Source organism: Amblyraja radiata, chromosome 37 (assembly GCF_010909765.2).
Source record: "Amblyraja radiata isolate CabotCenter1 chromosome 37, sAmbRad1.1.pri, whole genome shotgun sequence".
Taxonomy (NCBI): Eukaryota; Metazoa; Chordata; class Chondrichthyes; order Rajiformes; family Rajidae; genus Amblyraja; species Amblyraja radiata.
The window spans coordinates 22292131-22316744 of NC_045992.1; the positions used below are offsets into that span (position 1 = coordinate 22292131).

The following is a 24614-nucleotide window of genomic DNA, read 5'->3' on the forward strand; positions in this document are numbered from 1 at the left end:
TTGATGGGCCAAATGGCCTAATTCTGCTCCTATCACTTACGATCTTCACAAGTTCACGTTATAGGAGTAGAATTAGGCCATTCGGCCCATCGAATCTTCGCCGTTCAATAATGGCCGATTTCTGCCTCCTAATCCCATTTTCCTGCCTTCTTCCCATAACCATATAATATAACCATATAACAATTACAGCACGGAAACAGGCCATCTCGGCCCTACAAGTCCGTGCCGAACAATTATTTTCCCCTAGTCCCATCTACCTGCACTCAGACCATAACCCTCCATTCCTTTCCCATCCATATAACTATCCAATTTATTTTTAAATGATAAAATCGAACCTGCCTCAACCACTTCCACTGGAAGCTCATTCCACACAGCTACCACTCTCTGAGTAAAGAAGTTCACCCTCATGTTACCCCTAAACTTCTGTCCCTTAATTCTGAAGTCATGTCCTTTTGTTTGAATCTTCCCTACTCTCAATGGGAAAAGCTTGTCCACGTCAACTCTGTCTATCCCTCTCATCATTTTAAAGACCTCTATCAAGTCCCCCCTTAACCTTCTGCGCTCCAGAGAATAAAGACCTAACTTATTCAACCTTTCTCTGTAACTTAGTTGCTGAAACCCAGGCAACATTCTAGTAAATCTCCTCTGTACTCTCTCTATTTTGTTGACATCCTTCCTATAATTGGGCGACCAAAATTGTACACCATACTCCAGATTTGGTCTCACCAATGCCTTGTATAATTTTAACATTACATCCCAGCTTCTATACTCAATGCTCTGATTTATAAAGTCTAGCATACCAAAAGCTTTCTTTACCACCCTATCTATATAAGATTCCACCTTCAAGGAACTATGCACGGTTATTCCCAGATCCCTCTGTTCAACTGTATTCTTCAATTCCCTACCATTTACCATGTACGTCCTATTTTGATTTGTCCTGCCAAGGTGTAGCACCTCACATTTATCAGCATTAAACTCCATCTGCCATCTTTCAGCCCATTCTTCCAACTGGCATAAATCTCTCTGTAGACTTTGAAAATCTATTTCATTATCCACAACCCCACCTATCTTAGTATCATCTGCATACTTACTAATCCAATTGACCACACCATCATCCAGATCATCCGGATCTAATCAAGAATTTGTTTATCTCTGCCTTAAAAATATCCACTGACTTACCCTCCACAACTCTCTGTGGCAATGAGTTCCACAGATTAACTTACCCTCTGAGGAAAGTTCTTCCTCACCTTTCTAAAACAGCGTCCTTTAATTCTGAGGCTTTGACCTCTGGTCCTAGACTCTCCCACCAGCTGAAACATCCTTTCCACATCCACTCTGTCTATGCCTTTCATTATTCTGTAAGTTTCAATGAGGTTCCCCCTCAATGATCTTATGACCACTACCCTCTGTCTTCCATGACCAAAGCAATTTTGTATTCAACTTTTGGATCCCAAGCGTTTTAATTTTCTGGACCAGCCAACCATTAGAAACCTTGTCAAATGGTTTACTACAGTCCATGTAGGCAACATCCATTCCCCTACTCTCATCAATCATCTTTGTTACTTGCTCAAAGAACTAAATCAACTTTGCGAGGCCCAGCAAGTGCATACCCCAAGTTAATCCTGTCCCCAAGAATCTTCATCCATCATTTCCCAATGCAAGGCTCACCGGCTAAATATTTCCTAGATTATCCCTACTTCTCTACATAAACAAAGGAAAACATTGGGTATTCTCCAGTCTTCTAAAACCTCTCCTGTGGCTGAAGAGCAAACAAAGAACTTTGTTAACGCGATCACCTCCCTCAGCACCCTAGGAGAGATTCCATCAGGCTCTGAGGACTTATCCACCTTAATGTTTTTCAGTACACCTAATATCTCCTCCTCCTTGATATCAACATGCCTTGGCTTAGAATAACAATATTTCTCTCTCTACCACCATCATCCATGTATTTTTCCTTGGTGAACCAAGAATGTTTTGCAATTTTAGTATGGAATAGTTAAAAAGGCAAATGTGTGAGATAGTTAAAAATGTGTGGAATGAGAATTAGAAAAACGCCTATTTGAACCAAAGCAGCAGCCTGAGAGTAAATTCACAATATCGAATTAATATTTTGGTGGAGGGAAGATATTAAGGAGAAAGAATGAGGTGTACTGGAATTGATAAATGAAAAGAAAGAGAACATGTAGAGACATGAACTGCAGATGCTGGAATCTTGCATGGAAAAACAAAATGCTAGAGTATCTCAGAGGGTCAGACAGCATCTCTGGGGGACATGGATGGATGACATATTGTTCACAGAGAATCTTCAAGAGTGAATGAACTACTGAACCCAGACTTTTAATGGAAGCAAAAAATAGAATAGCGTCTAACTAGTTTGAGTATTATTTGCCCATAACAATGCCAGTGGAGACTGAAAATTGGATATGGCGTGTTTTTCAGATAATCAGTGGTGTTCTGCAAGAATCAGTTCTGGGACCGCCATATTGTTTTAAAGGGGAGAAAGAGATAAACTGGGTAACCAATGGCCATTGAGAATGACATCAGTACTGGATAAAAACTTTGCAGGAGAGCACATATCAGAATCTAAAGAGGTTCATCAAAGAGATTCAGAATGGATTGCTAAGGGAAGATTGTATTTGACTGTTCTGACTCAGTCACGAACCAGAAATTGTAATTCTGCTTCTATTTCCTGTTGCCTGACTTTATGTGTGTTTCCAGTATTTTCTGCTCTTGTGTCTGATGCTAATTATTTTTTGAGGCAGTAACAGGGAGATATCATCGGACATGTTTGATATGGCGTATGTGAAATTAAGCACAACATACAGTCAGACAGGTAGGCTGTGGGCCGAGGAGCTTTATTCCAGTGTTTCGTGACCCAAGTCACAGAACTACATGAAATTTTCACATATTGTGTAAAATAATTATATAAATCACCCCTGAAACTCATCATGAACAAGACTTGCACATTTTTTTAATGAAATTAGAGAAAAATCGGAAAAATGTCGGGTATTTTTAGTCCAATCAAAGCACGTTTAACATTGAGTTGTCTGCCAGTTGGCCAATCACGCGCTTTGTTTCAGGCTAGCACACATCATAGCAGAGAGGGCTTCACTGATGCCTGTATTAGGATATTGGATAGTTGGATATTGGATAAAATTGGATAGTTATATGGATGGGAAAGGAATGGAGGGTTATGGTCTGAGCGCAGGTATATGGGACTAGGGGAGATTATGTGTTCGGCACGGACTAGAAGGGTCGAGATGGCCTGTTTCCGTGCTGTAATTGTTATATGGTTATATGGTTATTACTGGAGATTCCGATGAAGTTTCTTTGTCGTGGAAACTTGCAGCAGGGTAATTGAATTTAGTGAGAAAAGCATTAAGAAGTCTGAAAAATGTGCAGCTAAGTGGATAGAAGTGGAAGAAAGTCTTGAAAGCAATGTCCCTGCTGAGATGCTTCAACACAAAGTTGTGAAACTTTGTGAATCAACTCAAACTGAAAGGTAAGATCTAAAGTCTGAATTTATGAAAATTAATCTGTATGGACTTTAATTAAATTAATTGCACCCTTTATAATGTGAAAAAATGAGATTTGGAGGCTGTATATTCACTCATTCATTCATTCACTCACTCACTCACTCATTCACTCTCACTCACTCACTCACTCACTCACTCATTCATTCATTCATTCATTCATTCATTCATTCATTCACTCACTCATTCACTCATTCATTCACTCACTCATTCACGCACTCATTCATTCACTCACTCATTCATTCACTCATTCACTTATTCATTTATTCATTCATGAAGTTGAGGGCCTAAACTATATGTATCAATAACAAGGTAAATTAAACATTTTCACTAATGCCAGCTTGTTGTAGAGTAATAAGTCTTAATCATCTAATCTCGGAGCGGCCTGCGATAACTTACCGGGAAAAGGTACTCCGATCACGGGGCCTATGTATTTAACATAGTGAAGCCGCGGTCTCAATTAAAAAGCGGCCGATTCGCGAACGCGGAGCCGCGGATATTCTCCGCGGGCGGGGGGGGGGGGGGGGGGGGGGGGTGTACATAGTGCCGTCTGTAGTGGCCGTTTCCAGGAAAACGGAGGAATATATCTATCTGGAATATATATAGGTATAACAATATATTATATTAATATATTATATAATATATTATATTATTATACCTAAATATAATATTATTATACCTATATTGCTATCTGGAATATATATAGGTATAATAAGATATTATATAATATTATTATACCTAAATATAATATTATTATACCTATATTACTATCTGGAATATATATAGGTATAATGATATATAGTTTAAATGGACTGCAACACGGAAATAGGCTGCCCATCGTGTAATATGGGCATTGGCCACTAGATGGCGCTTACTTTCCCGATCTCATTTTGCAATTAGTTTAATTAATTAATGTGCAACTTTCAGCAATGAAGAGTTATGACTTCCTTCTCAATTATAATTCATCTCAATCTGTGAAAAATTTCATGTAGTTTGGTGACTTGGGTCACGAAAACTGATTTCTAGACACATTTTTGATGCTCGGCCCACAGCTCAACTTGTCCATGATGACCACAATGTCGCATCTAAGCATGTCCTGTATACCACGTTTGCCCCATATTCCTCAAAACCTTTCCTATCCATGTACCTGTCCAAATTTTTTTTAAGTGTTGTTATTCTAACCACCTCAATTACTTCCTCTGGCAACTTGTTCTATTTAGCCACCACTCACTGTGTGAAACAGTTGGGCCTCGGGTTCCTATTTAATCTTTTTCCTCTCACTTTACATGTATGCACTCTAGTTCTTAATTCCCCTACCCTGGGAAAATGGCTCCATACATGAACGCTATCTATTTCCCACATGATCTTATACACGTTCATACGATCAACCCTCAGCCCCCTGTGCTTCAAGGATTAAAGTCTTAGCCTGCCTAACCTCTCCCTATAGCTCGGCCCTCAAGTCCTGGCAAAATCCGGGTAAATGTTCTCTGTAGCCTTTGCAGCATGACATTTTTCATACAGCAGAGTGATCAAATTTGAACACTGTAGATTGGTTTATGCATGACAACCAATCATAATAAGCTAGCATCACTAACCCCACCTTACTGTATCATTTATATTAACACCCACTTCCTACACTGCTTGGTTCTGGAAGCAGTCAGGATGCTCTGACAACTAAAAATCTACTGTACTGCTATAGTTTGCATAACGATTAAAGATGATCTTGGATTACATATCGTGTGAATCTCCTGTTTACCCAGGCCCCTCGAATAGCCAACTTGGGATCTGATAATGAGCTTCCCAGATGATGCCCCAATTGTAATTATCTGCACAATAAGCAAATGCTATGTCCAGCTTATGGGATGGCTTGCAACTATTGCAAGAAAATGAACCATTTTGCTGCCGCGTGTTGCGCCCGTAGTGCAGTGGCCATTTGGCCTGTTTTGCATGTCATTATGGATGGCATGTGCCTTTAAATTTTAGACTGCCCGTTATAATGTGGGTGGGATTTATGACGTGTCTTTGGGCGTGTTTGCAGCTTAACTGCTTGTGCAGAAGTTTAGTTTTTAGATTCGTTTTGGAGAGATGATGGAGAAGGTTAATCCTTCGACCATGTCGAGCATGTCATGGCATGTCATTGTTACGGAGACACGAGGAGCTTTCTAATATCTGAAGTAATGAGCTGGAGTTAGATGAAGATTGCCGTAACAAGTCGGAAAAACCTTGGATGTATCTTACTGTTTTATATCTACAAAAAAGAAAATATTCATCAAAAGACTGTGTGTTGAAGCTTTATGAATGGAGAAGCTCTGAAGGTCTCTGAGGCAGCTTGCATGCGTACCGAAGATATTCCCCTTATCCATTCTCATCCAATTAGTGGCTAGGGTGCAAATTACCTGAAAGATATAAAAAATCTGCCGCTACATTAAGTCGAAGGATACCTCCGGCAGAGGGGTGAAATACCAGTCCCAGAGAGTGGGACAGAAGATAATAGAAGCGAACCTCCGGCGGGGGTAAATACCAGTCCCTGGGATAGGGACAGAAGATCGAAGATAAGAAGGCTAAGACCTCGGAGAGGCACAGCCATAGAAGGACGTCAGGGCTAAGACCTCGGAGAAGCTCAGCCATAGAAGATTGGTTCCAGTCGTGGAACTGAAGAAGAAATACCAGTCCCAGAGAATGGGACAGAAGATTTAATCGAAGATAGAAGGCTAAGGCCTCGGAGAGGCACAGCCAGAGCAGGACGACCAGGCTAAGACCTCGGAGAGGCGCAGCCAGAGAAGGACGTCAGGGCTAAGACCTCGGAGAGGCATAGCCAAAGAAGATTGGTTCCAGTCGTGGCACTGAAGATAAGATCTCGGCCAGGAAAAGCCTTGAGGTCTATCAACAGCATCGGGACGTATCTGAAGACGTATCACTGGATTTGTGAGTACGAATCGATTATTACTCTTTGAATTAAAATCACGGCTTTAATTAAAAGACTTCTGTAACAGAACTCAGAAGCTGTTTTCTCCAGCGTGTCTGGGGAAAGCAGACCGACCTTGGATTGTTTGAAAGAACTCCTGATAAGCCAGCATTCCATTGAATTAGCATCATTCATTTTGCACCTGGTGTTAGAGAGATGTTCTCTATATTATCAGTATGTTTTTAGTTTTGGAAGAAATTGTTGATAAAAACAAAGTCACTGAGAAGCAGAGACTTTTTTGACTAATTTAAAGACTTGGCAATCTGCCAAGACCTCTTTTAAATCATGAATTTAGAAGAAGTTCAAGGCAGAGCTATGTCAGAAGAACCACGTGGTGGTGAAGAAAGACCCAGACAACTTGAAGAAACAGATATTTCACATGCTGCCTGTTTGAGGGAAACCGAGAAAGAGAGAAATTAATTATGGTTGCAGGTGACCAGATTAATTGATACACAGAAAAAACGAATGGAATCAGAACAGAACGTGATCAAGGTGAAATCTAATATGAGCCAACTATGGAACCTCTATCAGGAGGTTGGCAAGAAACAGAATGTACTGCTGTGTTCAGTGCTGTCTTGGGAAGAACGCAGAAGACATACCCAGTGGGATGAATACACGAAGAAGATATTCAATGGTTTCAAGAAAAAGGCAGAGAAGTGGTTATCTGAAATTATGTCACAAGTTGAAAGCGAAGGAGCTAGAAGCTTGGTGCTTGAAGGAGCACATGGTGGAGAAAGACCAGCCAGACAAGTTAAACTCACTGAGAAAGGTCGAATTCATGTTCTCAAGGAGACTGAATTGGATAGGAACAAGTTGTGGAAGAGGATTAGAAAGCTATTTGAAAGTGTGAAGATACTCATGGAATCAGAAGCTAACCAGGAGAAGGTGGAGGATAAATTACGCCTGATACATAGCCTTAGCCAGGAGCTGAAAGAGAAGCAGGACACACTGCTGGAAGCAGAGCGTTCTCAAGAAGAACGTGAAAGACATTATGTGGGATTCAGAAAATACGGAGGAGTTGCAATACTAATTCGTAAAGGAATACCTTTTAAGAACTCTTCAACAATAGTGGATATTGATGGTAGATATATTATATTAGTTGGAGAGTTAAATGGAGAAAAAGTGATTCTTCTTAATGTTTATGGGCCTAATTTTGATAACCCCAAGTTTTTTAATAAAACATTTAATAAAATTCCTGAATTTACACAATATAAATTAATAATTGGAGGAGACTTCAATTGTACACTAGATCCATACTTAGACAGATCATCAAGGCAAAAAAAAGTAAAATCTCAATCAAGTGTATTTCTAAATTCATTTATTAATACCACTAATATTAAGGATATCTGGAGAATAGAAAACCCAACGGGACGGGAATATTCATTTTACTCACCAGTACACAAAACATACTCAAGAATAGATTATTTTTTAGTTGACTCTACGTTTATCCCATTTATTTATAATTCAAAATACCATAACATTATAATCTCAGATCACGCACCTGTAACATTCATGATTAAATTAAATGGAATGTCCGAGAAACAAGCAGATTGGAGATTTAACCCACAAATTTTGAACGAAAGATCATGCCAGGAATATATTATTAAACAGATTCAAATATTTTTTGAGGTAAATGACAACCCTGAAACACCTACTTCTCTTATGTGGGAAACGTTTAAAGCGTATGTTCGAGGTACATTAATTTCTGCTCAAGCATTTTATAATAAAGAGAACAGGATTAAGCAACAAACATTGGAAATTGAAATCAAGCAACTAGATATAGAAAATGCGAGAATGCCATCTACTTTAAAACATAATAAAATTGCTGTATTGAAATATAAATTAAATAAAATGTATTCAGAACAAGTAATAAAACTTTATCAAAAAACCAAACAACTACATTTTGAATTTGGAGACAAACCACAAAAATTATTAGCACGTCAGTTACGAAAAATGGAAGGGGAAAAAACAATTCATAAAATTAGAACAGAGACAGGAGAATTATTAAAAATGCCCAAGGATATAAATGATAGATTTCTCCAATACTATCATAACCTTTATTCAACTAAAACCGTAGCACAATCAGAAGGAATAGCAGATTTTTTAATAAAATGTAATTTAAAAGGTTTAGATTCAAACGATAGAGAATTATTAGAAAGGGAGATTACGATAAAGGATATTGAGGAGTCTATTGGCTCTTTAAAAAATGGTAAAGCAGTAGGACCAGATGGTTTAGGTTCCGAATTTTATAAAAAATTTTATGATTTGCTTAGCCCACGTTTACAAAGACTGTATGAGTATATCTATACTCAACAGAAACTTCCAGACACTTTAAATGAATCAATAATAACACTTATTCCTAAAGCTGATAAAGATCTGGAAGACCCGGGATCATACAGAGCAATTGCACTTTTAAATACAGATCAGAAAATTTTAACTAAAATACTAGCGCATAGATTAGGTACAGTGATGAATAAATTAATACACCCTGACCAAACAGGCTTTATTCAGAAACGGTACTCATATTATAATCTAAGAAGATTATTTAATATTATATATTCTAAGAGAATTATTAATGAAGATCTAGCAATAATTTCACTTGACGCTGAAAAAGCATTTGATCAGGTCGAATGGCCTTATTTATTTTCGGTGATGGAAAATATGCAGCTAGGGGAGAAATTCTGTACATGGATAAAACTGTTATATACAAATCCCACGGCTAGAATATTTACAAACCAAAGGTTGTCACCTAAATTTAGCCTATCTAGAGGTTGTAGACAAGGATGCCCATTATCTCCATTATTATTTGCGCTTGCTATTGAGCCACTGGCAGAAAGAGTTAGGGGGCATCCGGAAATACATGGGTATAACACAAAGGACACAGTGAATAAAATTTCTCTATACGCAGATGATGTATTAATTTACATTACAAAACCAGAAATTAGTATTCCAAACTTATTAAAGCTAATAACCCAATTTGGTTCACTTTCAGGATACAGAATAAATTGGAATAAAAGTGAAATTATGCCAATAAGGGAACATAACAAACAGACAATACAACAATTTCCATTTAAAATAGTAAATGAAAAATTTAAATATCTAGGTATTTATGTAACTAAGATATATACATCATTATTTAAAGCAAATTTCCCCCCATTACTGAACAAACTACATAAGAATATTCAATACTGGAAAACACTTCCTATCTCAATGGTAGGCAAAATCAATGCCATAAAAATGATTTTTTTACCGCAAATACTATATCTTTTTCAGACAATTCCGATATATCTGGCAAAAAACTTTTTTAAAAAATTGGACTCTATTGTTAATGATTTTATCTGGGATTATAAGAATCATAGGATAAACAAAAGACACTTGTGTAAATCAAAAATAAATGGAGGCTTGGTTTTACCCAATTTTTTGTTTTATTTCTGGGCAGTTAACATTAAAAATATGAATTTCTGGTTGGAAGAAATAGATCATCAACCAGACTGGTTAAAAATGGAAAAGGAAGATTGTTTACCTTTTGATATCGGTTCGATATTATTTGCTACGTCTAAATTAAACAAAAAAATTTATAGGGAAAACCCTATAATATTTAGTGCTATACGAATCTGGAAACAATTAAAAAAGACATTAAAATTAGATAATTTATCACTTTTTCTTCCAATTGTGAATAATCCTTTGTTTAAGCCTTCATGGTTGGACGGGGGTTTTACACAATGGAAGAATTATGGAATTAAAAATATGGGACAACTTTACAAGGAAGGTACTTTTCTGACATTTCAGGAATTGCAACAGACTTATGGACTTCGAGGAAATGATTATTTCAGATATCTTCAACTTAGAGATTATGTAAAATCGAACTCCCAAAATTTTCGAATTAGAAATTCAGAAATTCTTGATGAATGTTGGAACAAACATCCTAATACAGAAAAATTAATATCTTATATATACAATATTTTATTAGACAGTGACATTCCCTCGACGGACTTACACAGACAAACATGGGAAAAAGAATTAAATCAAGTAATAACGAAAGATACTTGGGAAGAAAGTTTGCAACACATACATCAGTGTTCACTAAACGCCAGACATTCTCTAATACAATTTAAAGTAATACATAGGTTACATTATTCAAAAACAAAACTACATAAAATTTTTCAACATATCTCACCTATATGTGATAAATGTCAACATTTAGAAGCTACATTATCTCATATGTTTGCAAACTGTATAAAAATAAAAAAATTCTGGGTAAATATTTTTAGTATAATATCTAAAGTAACCAGCATACAATTGGACCCAGATCCAAAATTAATAATACTCGGAATATTAGAATTAAATCAAACACTTAGAACAACACAAAGAAACTTTATTGATTATAGTTTAATAACAGGAAAAAAATTAATTCTAAAATTTTGGAAAGGCCCTACGGCCCCCACAATCAAAATGTGGATTATAGAAATGACGGAGACCTTAAACGTGGAAAGAATCAGATTTTCCCTGTTGGATAAACAGGAATCATTCGTTGGAACATGGTCTCCTTTTATTGATTACTTAAAGGGTCAGAATGGTTCAGCACAGGAACCTGACTAGCACGCGGGCTAAAGAATGGATGAAATATTATACTCTGAAATGTACGAATATATCTCGAATGAAGTCTTTTTTATTTTAACAAATTTTTCCATTCTTCTTTAACTACCTTTTTTTTTTTTTGTTTATTGTTTTTGTTTTTTGTTTTTCTTCTCTTTCTTTTCTTTCTTTACTTCATCTATCTCTTTAGTTCTATCTAGTTTAAAAAAAAAAAGGTAAAAAGTATTGGAGACAATGTAATAATAATTGACATGTAATGATGTATTTTGGTTATGTACCTATCTCCAATAAAAAATATTTAAAAAAAAAAAAAAAAAAAAAAAAAGAAAATACGGAGTATTATGATGAATCCATGGATGTGGCAGAAGCATGGTTAGCGCAGGTTGACAAAAGTAAATGCTGCAGAAAAGAAGATACTAAGCAAGATGAAGAAGAAGAAGGTCATGATATAGCACCGGGAGATAGTATCTCAAATGTATCTTCACGAAGATCAGGCCGTAGATCTGGTTGCTCAGCCAGTTCGGTTTCGAGGGCTTCTGCTCGTTTGGGAACAAAGGCTGAGTTAGCAGCGCTCTCAATAGAAGTGGATGCCATGAAGAAAAAACAACAGATGGCCCGACAGCAAGAAGAGATGGCCCGACAGCAAGAAGAGATGATGCAACAGAAGTCCCGACAGCAAGAAGAGAAGATGCAACAGAAGGCCCGACAGCAAGAAGAGATAAAGCGACAGCAAGAAGAGATGGCGCGATGTCAGGAACAACTGGAATTAGATACAAGGATGGTGGTGGCCAAAGCCAGGAAGGACATACTGGAAAGTCAAGGGTCTAGATGCAGCTCTAGATCATCAAAGACGATGAGCTCTGGACAGAGAGCCAAAACTGTTCAGAGTGAATTGGCAGTTGGATCGATTCCACGGTCAAGGTCCACCGGATACCTTGGATTGGAAAACCTAAATGGGTTGAGTGAACCTTCGGCTCAGCAAATGGGTGCTAGCACGAAACTAGCTACTATGGGAGCATCCGTACAAATTCGAGATGGACCAGTGGATCACGCTTTTCCAAGGCCTAGGGCACGGGCTCGAACAAGTCTGTTTGAGCCAAGACCTATTTATGAACAGGTGGAGCCAAGACAGAGTTTTCAGGATGGATTGTTGGCACTGTTGAATAGGCAATCTGAATTCAATGAGATTATAGCTCGACAAAATACCTCTCTCATTCTGCCACCAGTTGAAATTCCTACGTATGGTGGAGATCCTTTGGAGTATGAAACTTTCGTAAGGGCAATAGAGGAGGTATTAGAGACGAAAGTTAAGGATGAAAAAGAGCGCTTACGATTTCTGGTGAAGTACACAAAAGGAAGTGTGAAGGTGCTTGTAGAAAGTTGTCAGATGGAGCCAGGCAACCAGGGCTATAAAAAGGCGAGAAGATTACTAAAGGAACGTTTTGGTGATGAACAGAGGATTGCGAATGCATATATTGAGAAGGCCCATGCTTGGAAAGAAATCAAGCCAGAAGATGTGGAAAAATTGAGTGAATATGCAATATTTCTGAGAAGATGTTGCAGCTTGATGAAAAATCTTGGCTACATGGAGGAAATTAATCTTGCAAGTAATATGAGAATCATCATTAACAAGTTGCCCAGAAGAATGAGAGAAAAGTGGAGAGATAGGGCAGGTAAATTACGAGATAAGAGCAAACAAGTAGCCAGGCTACCAGACCTGGTGGAATTTTTAGAAAGAGAAGTACGGTACATGTCAGACTCATGCAACGGGATTATTGAAGTTCGCAAACCACTTGCAACTTATAAAGGTTCTACTTTTACCAAAACCGAAGAAAGTTCTCAACCTAAGAAAAGTAGTTTTGCTATCACGACCGTGTCTGTGGAAAAGACAGATGAAAGAAAAAGAAAGGTGTCTACTAGCAAGCAAATAGTATTTTGTTTGTTATGTGATGAAGTTGGTCGTAGATTCAAGATGAAAGAATATGAAGACAAGATGGATTTCTTGAAAGAGAAGGGAATCTGTTTTGGATGTTTGAAAAAGGGACATATGGTGAGAGACTGTAAGAGTCCTATAATTTGTTATGAATGTAATCAATATCATCCTGAAGCACTTCACATTGAAGAAGAGCTGTCAGAGCACCGGGAAGAATAATAATAATAATAATAATATATCTTTTATTGTCATTGCACGTCAGTGCAACGAGATTTAGTGTGCAGCTCCACTGATGTACAAGAAAGGTAAATAAATACAATACATAAATAAACAAGCTGAATTGATTGACGTGACCATCTGAGGGAGACTGTCCAAAGGGGGTGGGTGGGGGGGCACTCATTAGGGCCGGTTCAGAGCCGCTATAGCTCTTGGGATGAAACTGTTCCTGAGTCTGGAGGTTCGGGCGTAGAAGGCCTTGTAACGTCTGCCGGAGGGAAGTAGTTGAAACAGACCGTGGCAGGGGTGTGATGAGTCCTTATGGATGCTGAGGGCCTTCCTGAGGCACCGCATGTGGTAGATGCCCTCCAAGGCTGGTAGCTCTGTCCCGATGATCCTCTGCGCTCTGTTGACGACGCGCTGAAGAGCTCTCCTCTCCGCTTCCGTGCAGCTGAGATACCACACAGAGATGCCATACGTTAGTATGTCTCTGTGGTGCAGCGGTAGAACGTTGTCAGCAGCTGTTGGGGCAGACCAGTCTTTTTTAATGTCCTCAGGAAGAACAGTCGTTGCTGTGCCTTCTTGACCAGCGCGGCGGTGTTTGTGGACCATGTGAGGTCTTCTGAAATGTGAGTGCCCAGAAACTTAAAGCTGGACACTCTCTCCACATTTTCCCCATAAATGGAGATTGGGGCGTATTCTCCAGAATGGGACCTCCTGAAGTCAATAATCAGCTCCTTGGTCTTGGAGGTGTTTAGTGCCAAGTTGTTATTGGCGCACCAATCCGCCAGGTTCTGCACCTCCGCTCTGTATTTTGTTTCATCACCGTTGGTGATCAGCCCAATCACTGTTGTATCGTCTGCAAACTTCACGATGGTGTTGGTGTCGAATGCAGGGACACAGTCACGAGTGAAGAGGGAGTAGAGCATGGGGCTTAGTACACAACCCTGTGGTGTGCCGGTGCTCAGGGTGATGGTGGAGGACAGGTGCGGGCCCAGTCTCACTGCCTGCGGTCGCTCCGTGAGAAAGTTCAGGATCCAAGCGCATATCGGTGAGCTGAGGCCTAGCTGGTGGAGTTTGGTGGTGAGCTTGGTGGGGATGACCATATTGAATGCAGAGCTATAGTCAATGAAGAGCATCCTCACATACGTGCCCTGTCTGTCCAGGTGAGTCAGGACAGTGTGAAGGGCCAGAGAGATGGCATCCTCTGTCGATCTATTTGCCCTGTATGCAAATTGATGGGAGTCCAGTGAGGCAGGGATGCTGGATTTAATATGGGAGAGGACCAGCCTTTCGAAGCACTTCATGGGGATTGGAGTCAGGGCAACCGGCCGGTAGTCGTTGAGGTTGGTGATTTTGGACTTTTTCGGCACCGGCACTATGGTGGCTGTTTTCAGGCACTTGGGGACCGTTGCCAGAGATAGAGAGAGATTGAAGATTCTCGTGAATACCTCCGCCAGCTGTCCAGCACAGTCCTTTAATACTCTTCCCTGTACACCATCCGGGCCTGCAGCCTTGCGTGGATTGATCCTACGCAGAGCGCACTGTACCTCCTGAGTGCTCAGTGTTAAGGCCTGTCCCTCCGCTATGGCCGGGGTTATTCCACACCTGGTGGTGTTGCCAGTATCGAACCGGGCAAAGAAGGTGTTTAGTTCGTTGGCCAGTGTGATATCACCATGGGGGCAGGCGGGGCTGCTCTTGTAGTCAGTGATGTCCCTGACACCCTGCCACATGCTTCTGGTGTCCGCGGTATTGAAGTGGTCTTCTACCCTTTGCCTGTGGATGACTTTGGCCTTTTTTATGCCTCTGTTCAGGTTCGCCCTGGCCGCACTGTAAGCAGAAGTGTCCCTGGATTTAAAGGCGTTGTTGCGTGCCCTTAGTAGATCCTGAACCTCCTTGTTCATCCAGGGTTTCCGGTTTGGGAACATCTTTATTTGCTTGTCCACTGTGACAGTCTCCACACAGCAGTTGATGTAGGAGAGCACAGTGGATGTGTACTCCTCCAAGTCTACCTCTGTGCCACTGGTAGCCTGTTGTGCAAACAGGTCCCAGTCGGTGCGATCAAAGCAGTCCTGGAGTTGTAGGGTTGCGTCCTCGGGCCACATTTTGACCGTCCTTATTGCAGGTTTGGTCTTGCGGATGAGGGGTCTGTATGCAGGCAGTAGAAACAGTGAGAGGTGATCGGATTGTCCCAGGGATGGGCAGGGGAGAGCTCTGTATGCGTCCTTGATGTTGGTGTACACTTTATCCAACGTGTTTGAGCCCCTGGTAGGGCACTGCACATGCTGGTGGAATTTGCGGAGTGTGGCACGTAGGTCGACCTGGTTAAAGTCCCCTGCAACAATGAAGGCACCGTCGGGGTGAGCATCCTGCTGCTTACTGATGGCCGAGTGCAGCTGTGCTAGTGCTAGGTTAGCATTAGCCTGTGGTGGGATGTATATGGCCATGATGATAACCACAGTAACCTCCCGAGGCAGGTAAAACGGTCTACATTTAAGCAGTAGGTATTCCAGGTCTGGGGAACAGTAGCTCTCTATTGCAGTGTGGTTGGTGCACCAGTCATTGTTGATGTAGATGCAGAGCCCACCACCCTTGCTCTTACCGGAGTCCTTTGTTCTATCAGCACGATGCAGTGACCGGTTGGTCAGGTCCACAGCCCCATCGGGAACCAGCGCGCTGAGCCAGGTCTCTGTGAAGATCAGCACACAGCAGTCTTCCAGGGATCGCTGGGTGTTGATCCAGAGCCTTACCTCATCCATCTTGTTGGTGAGTGACCGGACATTCGCCAGAAAGACGCTTGGGACTGGAACAAACAGAAGAGGGCGAGAAGCCAACTACTAGAAATACTATCATCTCGCCTCAAGTATCTGCTCATATTGGGGCCGGGGTTGAAATTCGTAATTTTTCTATCTTACCAGTGCAAGTAAGGAACAGCAAGACGAATGCAGTGTTGCAAACATATGCTCTTCTGGATCATGGAAGTTCGACTACCTTTTGCACAGAAAGCCTGACGAGAAGGCTGAATATCAGAGAAGAGACTAAAATTCGATTACATACCATGAATAAAGACGAAGAGAGCATGAGTCATTGCATTACGAGTATGGAGATATCCAGTTTGGATGAAGATAATTTTATTCCAATTTCAGAAGTTTTTACACATGAAACAATGTCTGTTGGTCGTCAAAATGTACCCAGATGTGAAGACTTACAACAATGGCCTTACCTGAAGGATGTCAAGATATCTGAAATAGATTCTAGTGTTGATCTACTTATCGGAATGAATGTTTTGAAGGCTTTGGAACCTATACAGATTGTTAGGAGCCAAGGTGATGGACCGTATGCTACGAAAACCCAACTTGGATGGGTTATCTATGGCTCCTTGAAAAGGAACCACAATATCGGGAATCAGAAGAACTGTGATGCCATTGCTATTAATCAAATGTCCAATGATGAATTAGAAAAGCCGGTGATTAAGCCATACAATCATGACTCTAAGGAAAGTACCAGCAAACCATCTGAAGAGATGTTGAAAGAATTGAAGTTCATGGATGTTATGAACTATTCAGTGAAAACTGATGGACACTGTTGTGAGAACTTACCTTTCAAACAAGAAAGTGTTAATCTGCCAAATAATCGTAGTATAGCAGAGCAACGTACCCAGACTTTCAAACAAAAGTTTGGCGAGAAGAGTAAAATTCATGAAAGAAGAATCTCTTTGAAGAATAACTTCTACAAGGATGATTGCTTAAATTCTAGGCCTACTGAGCAGGAAGCAATTCTACCAGTAGAACATCTGACTTCTCTTTGCAATAAGGGAGGATTTATACTTTCGAAATGGGGCAGCGACAATTGTGAAGGCATTTCACTAGATGACAGAGCCAAAGAAACCAGAGAGTTGGACTTGGACAGACACGATCTGCCAATGGAGAGAGCATTGGGAGTTACTAATGTGGTGCAATTGAAATACGTTGACACAGAAGAAAATTCTGCGAATGAAGTTTCCAGAGAACTGACAGTGAACCGTTTCTTAAGCAAAAAGAAATGGATCAATAAACTAAAATCTCTCTGCAGGCCAGACAGAGAGTGGCCAAAGCTTGAGCTGGGATCTGAAATCTCTGCTAAAGATTCAGACATTAAATCAAACTTAACTTAACACTTTCCCAGACCGGAAGTGGCGGCGCTGGGAACGGCTGCGGCTCGCCTGCAGTCCGTTTGTCTTTACTTTTTTGTGTTGTTTTTTTTCATTTTGTGTAGTTGCGTTTTTGGTTTTTAGGTTGTATTTATGTGGGGGGGGGGTGGGGGGTTGAAACGGGGTTTGCTGTCTCTCCCTTGGGGGGAATACGACTTTTTCGTCGTATCCCCCCTCTCTGCCTCCGTCTGCGCTGAGGCCTAATGGCGGAGCTGGCGACCTCGGGACTCCGGAGGCAGCCTGTCAGGACTTGCCCTGGGCTCGCTCCCGTGAGGGCGGCCCAGCTCGGGGCTGGAACTGCGCTCCCATGAGGACGGCCTGGCGAGGGGCCGAGACTCTCCCGTGAGGGGCTGTGGCACTCCCGTCTGAATGGCTCAGCCCGAGGGAGGAACGGCGCTCCCGTCGGAGCGGCCAAGCCCGAGGGAGGTACGGCGCTCCCGTCGGAGTGGCCCAGCTCGAGGGAGGAACGGCACTCACGTGAGGGCGATCCGGCTCGGGGCTGGAACGGTGCTCCGGTGGCTGGGACGGCGTTCTGGCGGCGGTGACCTGAGTCCGGGGTTGAGCCGCGGGCCAGCGGCTGCGTGTGCTGGACTGGAGGGCGGCAGCTTTAACCACCCCCGGGCCGCGGTGTTTGAGCCGGCCCGTTGCGGGGTTCGGTGAGCCGCGGGACTGTTGTGCCATCGCCCGGTGGGGAATCGCCTCAGCGCAGAGGGAGAAGAGGAGGGAAGAGACAGTAACCCTAAGATTTTTTTGCCTCCACCACAGTGAGGAGGTGCTTGGTGGATACACTGTGGTGGTGTTAATTTGTGTTTACTGTTGTTTATTATTGTATGATGTATGTATGACTGCAGGCACGAAATTTCGTTCAGACCGTAAGGTCTGAATGACAATAAAGGGATTCAATTCAATTCAATTCAATGAACTTTATTGTCAAAGATCTTGTTATTCTATTGAAGGATTTTCATACTTCAACATTGCTGTTACAACACATCAATGAGTTGATCGGACATGGAGGAAGACGTTTCATGCTCTCAAAGCTTTGGACTATTATCCTTTGGACTATATATTGGGTATCATGCCTGATTTTAAGGGATTGGTATGCACGATACGACTTTGAATTAAACCAATGTTGTAATAAGATTAATAACTAAGTTGTGCTTGCTTCCAGAAGGCGAAAGTGAAGATGGAAGAGTCGATAAAGAATTGTGATTGCAGATATATAGTGCATGCTATTTTTTCCTCGTTAGTATAGTGGTTAGTATCCCCACCTGTCACGCGGGAGACCCGGGTTTGATTTCCCGACGAGGAGCCACAGGGTTTTATTCTCTGATCTTTTGATTTTGATTTTGATGTATGTTAAGCCTTTATGGCCACTTTTTTGATGTTTATTGGTAATTGCCTCATTATGTATTCGGAACAATTAGGGGCCGGTATGAAGTGGCCTTTTGGCCTGTTTTGCATGTCATTGTGGATGGCATGTGCCTTTAAATTTTAGACTGCCCGTTATAATGTGGGTGGGATTTATGACGTGTCTTTGGTCGTGTTTGCAGCTTAACTGCTTGCGCAGAAGTTTAGTTTTTAGATTCGTTTTGCAGAGATGATGGAGAAGGTTAATCCTTCGACCATGTCGAGCATGTCATGGCATGTCATTGTTACGGAGACACGAGGAGCTTTCTAATATCTGAAGTAATGAGCTGGAGTTCGATGAAGATTGCCGTAACAAGTCGGAAAAACCTTGGATGTATCTTCCTGTTTTATATCTACAATAAAGAAAATATTCATCAAAAGACTGTGTGTTGAAGCTTTATGAATGGAGAAGCTCTGAAGGTCTCTGAGGCAGCTTGCATGCGTACCAAAGATATTCCCCTTATCCATTCTCATCCAATTAGTGGCTAGGGTGCTAATTACCTGAAAGATATGAAAAATCTGCCGCTACATGTAGGAAGAAACCATCCACTTTAAAACCTAATCTGCAGCTGGATTAAAAAAAAAAAGTGATCAGAGGTTGGCCAGACAGACAATCTGGCGTACCAACAGAGGTGCAGTCGTTCTTCTTAGTCCGCAATGAACTGGTAATACAAGATACTGTCATAGTTAAGGGCCATAAAGTCGTGATCCCCTCATCACCACGTGAGGAATACTACAAAGAGGCACACAGCAGTCACCCAGGAATTGATGCCACGCTGTCCCATGCCCAGAACCTGTTCTACTGGTCTGGGATGGCCAAGTACATACTGGACCGTACAGCCTCCTGCCCCACCTGCAACAGTCCCGCACCACACCAGCAGAGGCAGCCCCTACTGCAACAACCTCCACCAGCTCTGCCCTGGACATCGGTGGCGGCAGACATTTTCAAATGGCTATTCGCACTATCTCGTCCTAGTCGACTCCTATTCAAACTGGTTTGAACTCGACCTGCTGACCTCCATCACATCTGAGATGGTCATTCGAAAACTAAAGAAACACTTCTCTACATTCGGCTCACCTGTCCGTTTGCAGATCGACAACGGAAGACAGTTTACCAGCAACGATTTCAAGCCCTTTGCCAACCGATGGAATTTCCACCACGTCACGAGCAGCCCCGAATACCCACAGAGTAACGGGCTCGCTGAACGAGCTGTCAGAAGTGCAAAACAACTGATGGAACAAGTACGCCTTTCCAATTCAGACGTGTACCTTGATCTTTTAATTCTCAGTAACATTGCTAGAGACGGGACCCTGGGCTCGCCAGCCCAGCGACTGATGTCCAGAACAACGAGACCTCCAATTCCAATTGCTCAGCAGAAGCTGATACCGCAGGTGCTGAAGCCAGCAACAATCCAAAAGCGTATTCAGGAGAAACACGACATTCAGAAACGATCGCATGACAAATCAAGCAAACCACTTAAGCCTCTACTGCCGGGCCAGGTCGTTAGTTTACAAGCTTCTATAGGAAATTCCCGTCTGGGTACTGTTGTCGGCCTGGCTGAAGAACTAAGATCTTACCTTGTGGACTATGATGGAACTGTATACCGCAGAAGTTGCCAACATTTGCTTGCCATGAAGGAACTCCGTCCGCCACCAGCCGATCCTTCAGTTCCAGCCGTTTGCTGCCGTACCTTCTACCGATCCCCGCATATCACACTCCTCCACGACCAGCGGCTGTGACTAACCACGGGATTACCCCTCCTGCATGCTCCCCCTGTCAGTCAGCACATGTGTTCCCCGCTACTTTCTCGCTTCCGGGTTCACCCCCTCCCTCTAATCTCTCCGGTGAAGGAGGAGAGGGCTTGGTCCATACGCGTTCGGGTCGGTTTAGTAGACCGCTTGATAGATATGGCGAGTTTGTTGATTCTTATGGCATGTGTGCTCGCTATACTCACTCTTTAGGGGGAAGGTGTAGATTGGTTTATGCATAACAACCAATCATCATTCTGGGACGACAGATGGCACAATGGGCTAAGTGTTCGGCTGGCAACCGGAAGGTAGCCGGTTCGAATCCCGCTTGGAGTGCATACTGTCGTTGTGTCCTTGGGCAAGACACTTCACCCACCTTTGCCTGTGTGTGAATGTGTGTGAGTGATTGGTGGTGGTCGGAGGGGCCGTAGGCGCAGATTGGCAGCCACGCTTCCGTCAGTCTGCCCCAGGGCAGCTGTGGCTACAGAAGTAGCTTACCACCACCGAGTGTGACTGAGGAGCGAATGAATAATGCGATGTAAAGCGCCTTGAGTATTAGAAAGGCGCTATATAAATCCCATCCATTATTGTTATTATAATAGGCTAGCATCACTAACCCCACCTTACTGTATCATTTATATTAACACCCACTTCCTACACTGCTCGGTTCTGGAAGCAGTCAGGATGCTCTGACAACTAACGATCTACTACTGCTATAGTTTGCATAACGATTAAAGATGATCTTGGATTACTTATCGTGTGAATCTCCTGTTTACAAACACAATACTCCAAGCGTGGCATCACCATCATCTCGTATAGCTGTAACATAATTTCTATCCTCAATTTCCTGATTGATGAAGGTCAATGCGCCAAAAGCTTTCATTACCACTCTATCTACGCGTGACGCCACTTACAAGGAACTATGCATTATGTTGACACAAAGCTGGGTGACTGTGTGAGCTGCGAGGAGGATGCTATGAGGCTGCAGGGTGACTTGGATCTCAACCTGAAAAATCACCCATTTCTTCTCTCCAGAGATGCTGCCTGTCCCGCTGAGTTACTCCAGGTTTTTGGGTCTATCTCTGGGTGACTTGTATAGGTTGGGTGAGTGGGAAGATGCAGTATAATGTGGATAAATGTGAGGTAATCCACTTTGGTGGCAAGAACAAGATGGCAGATTATTATCTGAATGGTGTCAGATTAGGAAAAGGGGAAGTGCAATGAGACCTGGGTGTGCTTGTACATCAGCCACTGAAAGTAAGCATGCAGGTACAGCAGGCAGTGTGGAAAGCTAATGGTTTATTGGCCTTCATAGTGAGAGGATTTGAGTATAGGAGCAAGGAGCAGTTGTACAGGGCCCTGGTGAGACCAGACCTGGAGTATTATGTGCAGTTTTGGTCTCCTAATTTGAGGATTGAGGATTGCAATTGAGGGAGTGCAACACAGATTCACCAGGTTAATTCCTAGGATGGGGGGACTGACAAATGATGAAAGAATAGATCGAATGGGCTTATATTCACTGCGATTTAGAAGGCTGAGAGGGGATCTCACATAAAATTCTTAAGGGATTTAACAGGCTGTGTTGTGGGAGTCCAGAACCAAGGGTCACAGTTTAAGAATAAGGGGTACGACATTTAGGAATGAGACGAGGAAAAACTTTTTCACCCAGAGAGTGGTGAATCTGTTGGAATCCTGGGCCTCCTCTCTTGCCAGAGTGAGGCCACACACACACTGGCTTAACAGCCTCATCTTGGGAAGTTTGCAACTCAAATTTAAATTCTCCAATTTTAGGTAACAAACCACCTCCCTCCACACACATGCCCCATCTGGACTTGCATTTATTTCTCCCCCCCCCCCCCCCCACATACCTTCATAATTCACAATTCTTTAATGTTTTTGCCTCACACCTTCTGTCTTTTCATCTCTGGCCTTTGTCTAACCATCTGCCTACTCTGTTGGTTGGTCAGTGCTGAGAGGAGGTTTGTCTACTTTCTCAGACAAACAATTTGTCTACTCTTTTACTTTCAAATTTGGATTGCACCCTTGATTCTCCACTTCACATCCCTCCTCTCCCCACCTCTCCCTCCTGTCACCCTCTCCCTCACTCCTCACCTCCTTACTCCCACACTCCTCCCTTGTTCCCCTCCTCCTTCTCTCCCCTTCCACACCCCACCACCTATTATTCCGCTCTTCACTCCCCTCCTCCCCGACTCACATTTCCAGCGTGTTGCAGACGGGCCTCCGGCTGTACCTGTGAATCATGCCGCTGTGGGGCCGCTCTGCTCCGCCCCAGGCCCCGCTCACATCCGCGGCCCAGCGCCGAGTGTGGGCGTCCGCATAGGCCGCGTCACCATGGCAACGCGCGGGCCCGGGACACATGACCCGGGAGGAGGGGGTGGGGGACTGCCAGCCCGCTGCTGTCAGGACGGGGCACCCCGGGGTGAGGGTGCCGGCCCGGGTCAGGACCCTTCAATCTGTGTGTACGAAGGAACTGCAGATACTGGTTTAAACCGAAAATAGACACAAAATACTGGAGTAATTCAGCGGGACAGGCAGCATCTCAGGGGAGAAGGAATGGGTGACGTTTCGGGTCGAGACCCTTCTTCAGACTGAGAGGGGAGACAGAGGAGAAACTGGAGATATGGGAGGTACAGAACAAACCAGAGCTGGCACCGATGACTCAGGGACGGTGGAGCTCACGATGCTCCATTGTTGTCTGTGCAATATGAATCTAGCTGGTGGACAAGAAACATCTCTGGAGAAATGAATGAGTTTCAGATCAAAACCCATCTTCAGGGGAAAGGGAAACTAGAGATATGGAAGGTACACCAAACAAATTATTCTTCAATCTGTTGGGAGGTGGGGGACTGGAAGAGAGGAGGGGCAGGACAAAGTCTGTCAGAACACAGCAGAGTGATTTAGTGCAGATGGTTGGACAAAGGCCAGAGATGAAATGACAGGAGGTGTGAGTTAAGGATAGAAGAGGAGAGAAATGTGAAGCTAGAGGAAGGGATAAGACCATGACATATGAGCAGAATTAGACCATTCGGCCCATCTCATCTTCTCCACTATTTGATCATGGTCTATCTTTCCCTCTCAATCCCATTCTTCTTAATCTGTAACCTTTGACACTCGTATTAATCAAGAACCTGTCAATCTTCAGATTCTTTAAAAATTATACTTAAAACACCTTGCATTGTGTCTGGGGAATGGTTGGTTTGAAATGAGTGAGCTAGAGCTGCTGGAGTAACATGAGAGGGAAAGGTCTCTGCAGAAGGAAGACATGGGTGGGAAGATGCAGGTGGGAGGGGAATGGTTGGTGAAAAATGGTTGTCCCTGGGTGGGGCACAGGAGAAAGAGGGTGAAAATGGGGAGAAAGGGAGAGTGTGTTATCACCTAAAATTGGGGAATTCAACATTCATACCATTGGGTTGTAAGCTACCCAAGCAGAATATGAGGTGCTGTTCCACCAATTTACACGTGGCCTCAGTCTTATCATTGGAGGGGGCCCAGGACAGGAAGGTCAGTGTGGGAATGGGGAGGGGAGTTAAAATGTTAATGCCGGGAGATCCAGTAGGCCTTTGGCGGGCAGAGCGCAAATGTATCTATATTTGGTCTCACCGACATACAGGGGGCCACTTCTGGTGCACCAGATGTGGTAGATGAGTTTAGAGGTGCATGTAAATCTCTGTCTCACCTGGAAGGAATGTTGGGGTCCCTGGGTGGAGGCGAGGGAGGAGGTATAGGCAGGTGTTGCATTTCCTATGGTTGCAGGAGGAAGTACCTGGGGAGGGGTTGGTTTAGGTGGGAAGGGACGAGTAAACCAAAGAATTGTGGAGAGTGGCCTTTGCAGAAGACAGAAATGGGTGGAAAGATGGGACTGGTGATAGAATCACGTTGAAGGTGGTGGTAATGTTGGAGAATGATGTGTTGGATGCAAATGGTGCACTCATTCCTTCTCACCCAAACCATTCCCTCCCCAGGTACTTTCCCAGCAACCGTTGGAGTATGGAGAGAAGACAGGTA

The 24614-nt window shown here is 42.8% G+C and overlaps 1 protein-coding gene across 2 annotated transcripts in view; it reads right to left on the minus strand.

Moving 5' to 3' along the window:
• fam149b1 (family with sequence similarity 149 member B1) overlaps nucleotides 1–23097 on the minus strand; it is a 212794-nt gene extending 189697 nt beyond the window's left edge. Inside the window, exon 1 of one of the 2 annotated variants that reach the window (XM_033012952.1) lies at nucleotides 22840–23097. In XM_033012952.1, the coding sequence (XP_032868843.1) occupies nucleotides 22840–22967 (128 nt within the window). In that variant the 5' untranslated portion in view covers nucleotides 22968–23097. Of the gene's footprint in view, nucleotides 1–22803 lie in introns of both variants that reach the window. The other variant, XM_033012951.1, reaches the window with a different exon arrangement.
• Nucleotides 23098–24614: the final 1517 nt, after the last annotated feature.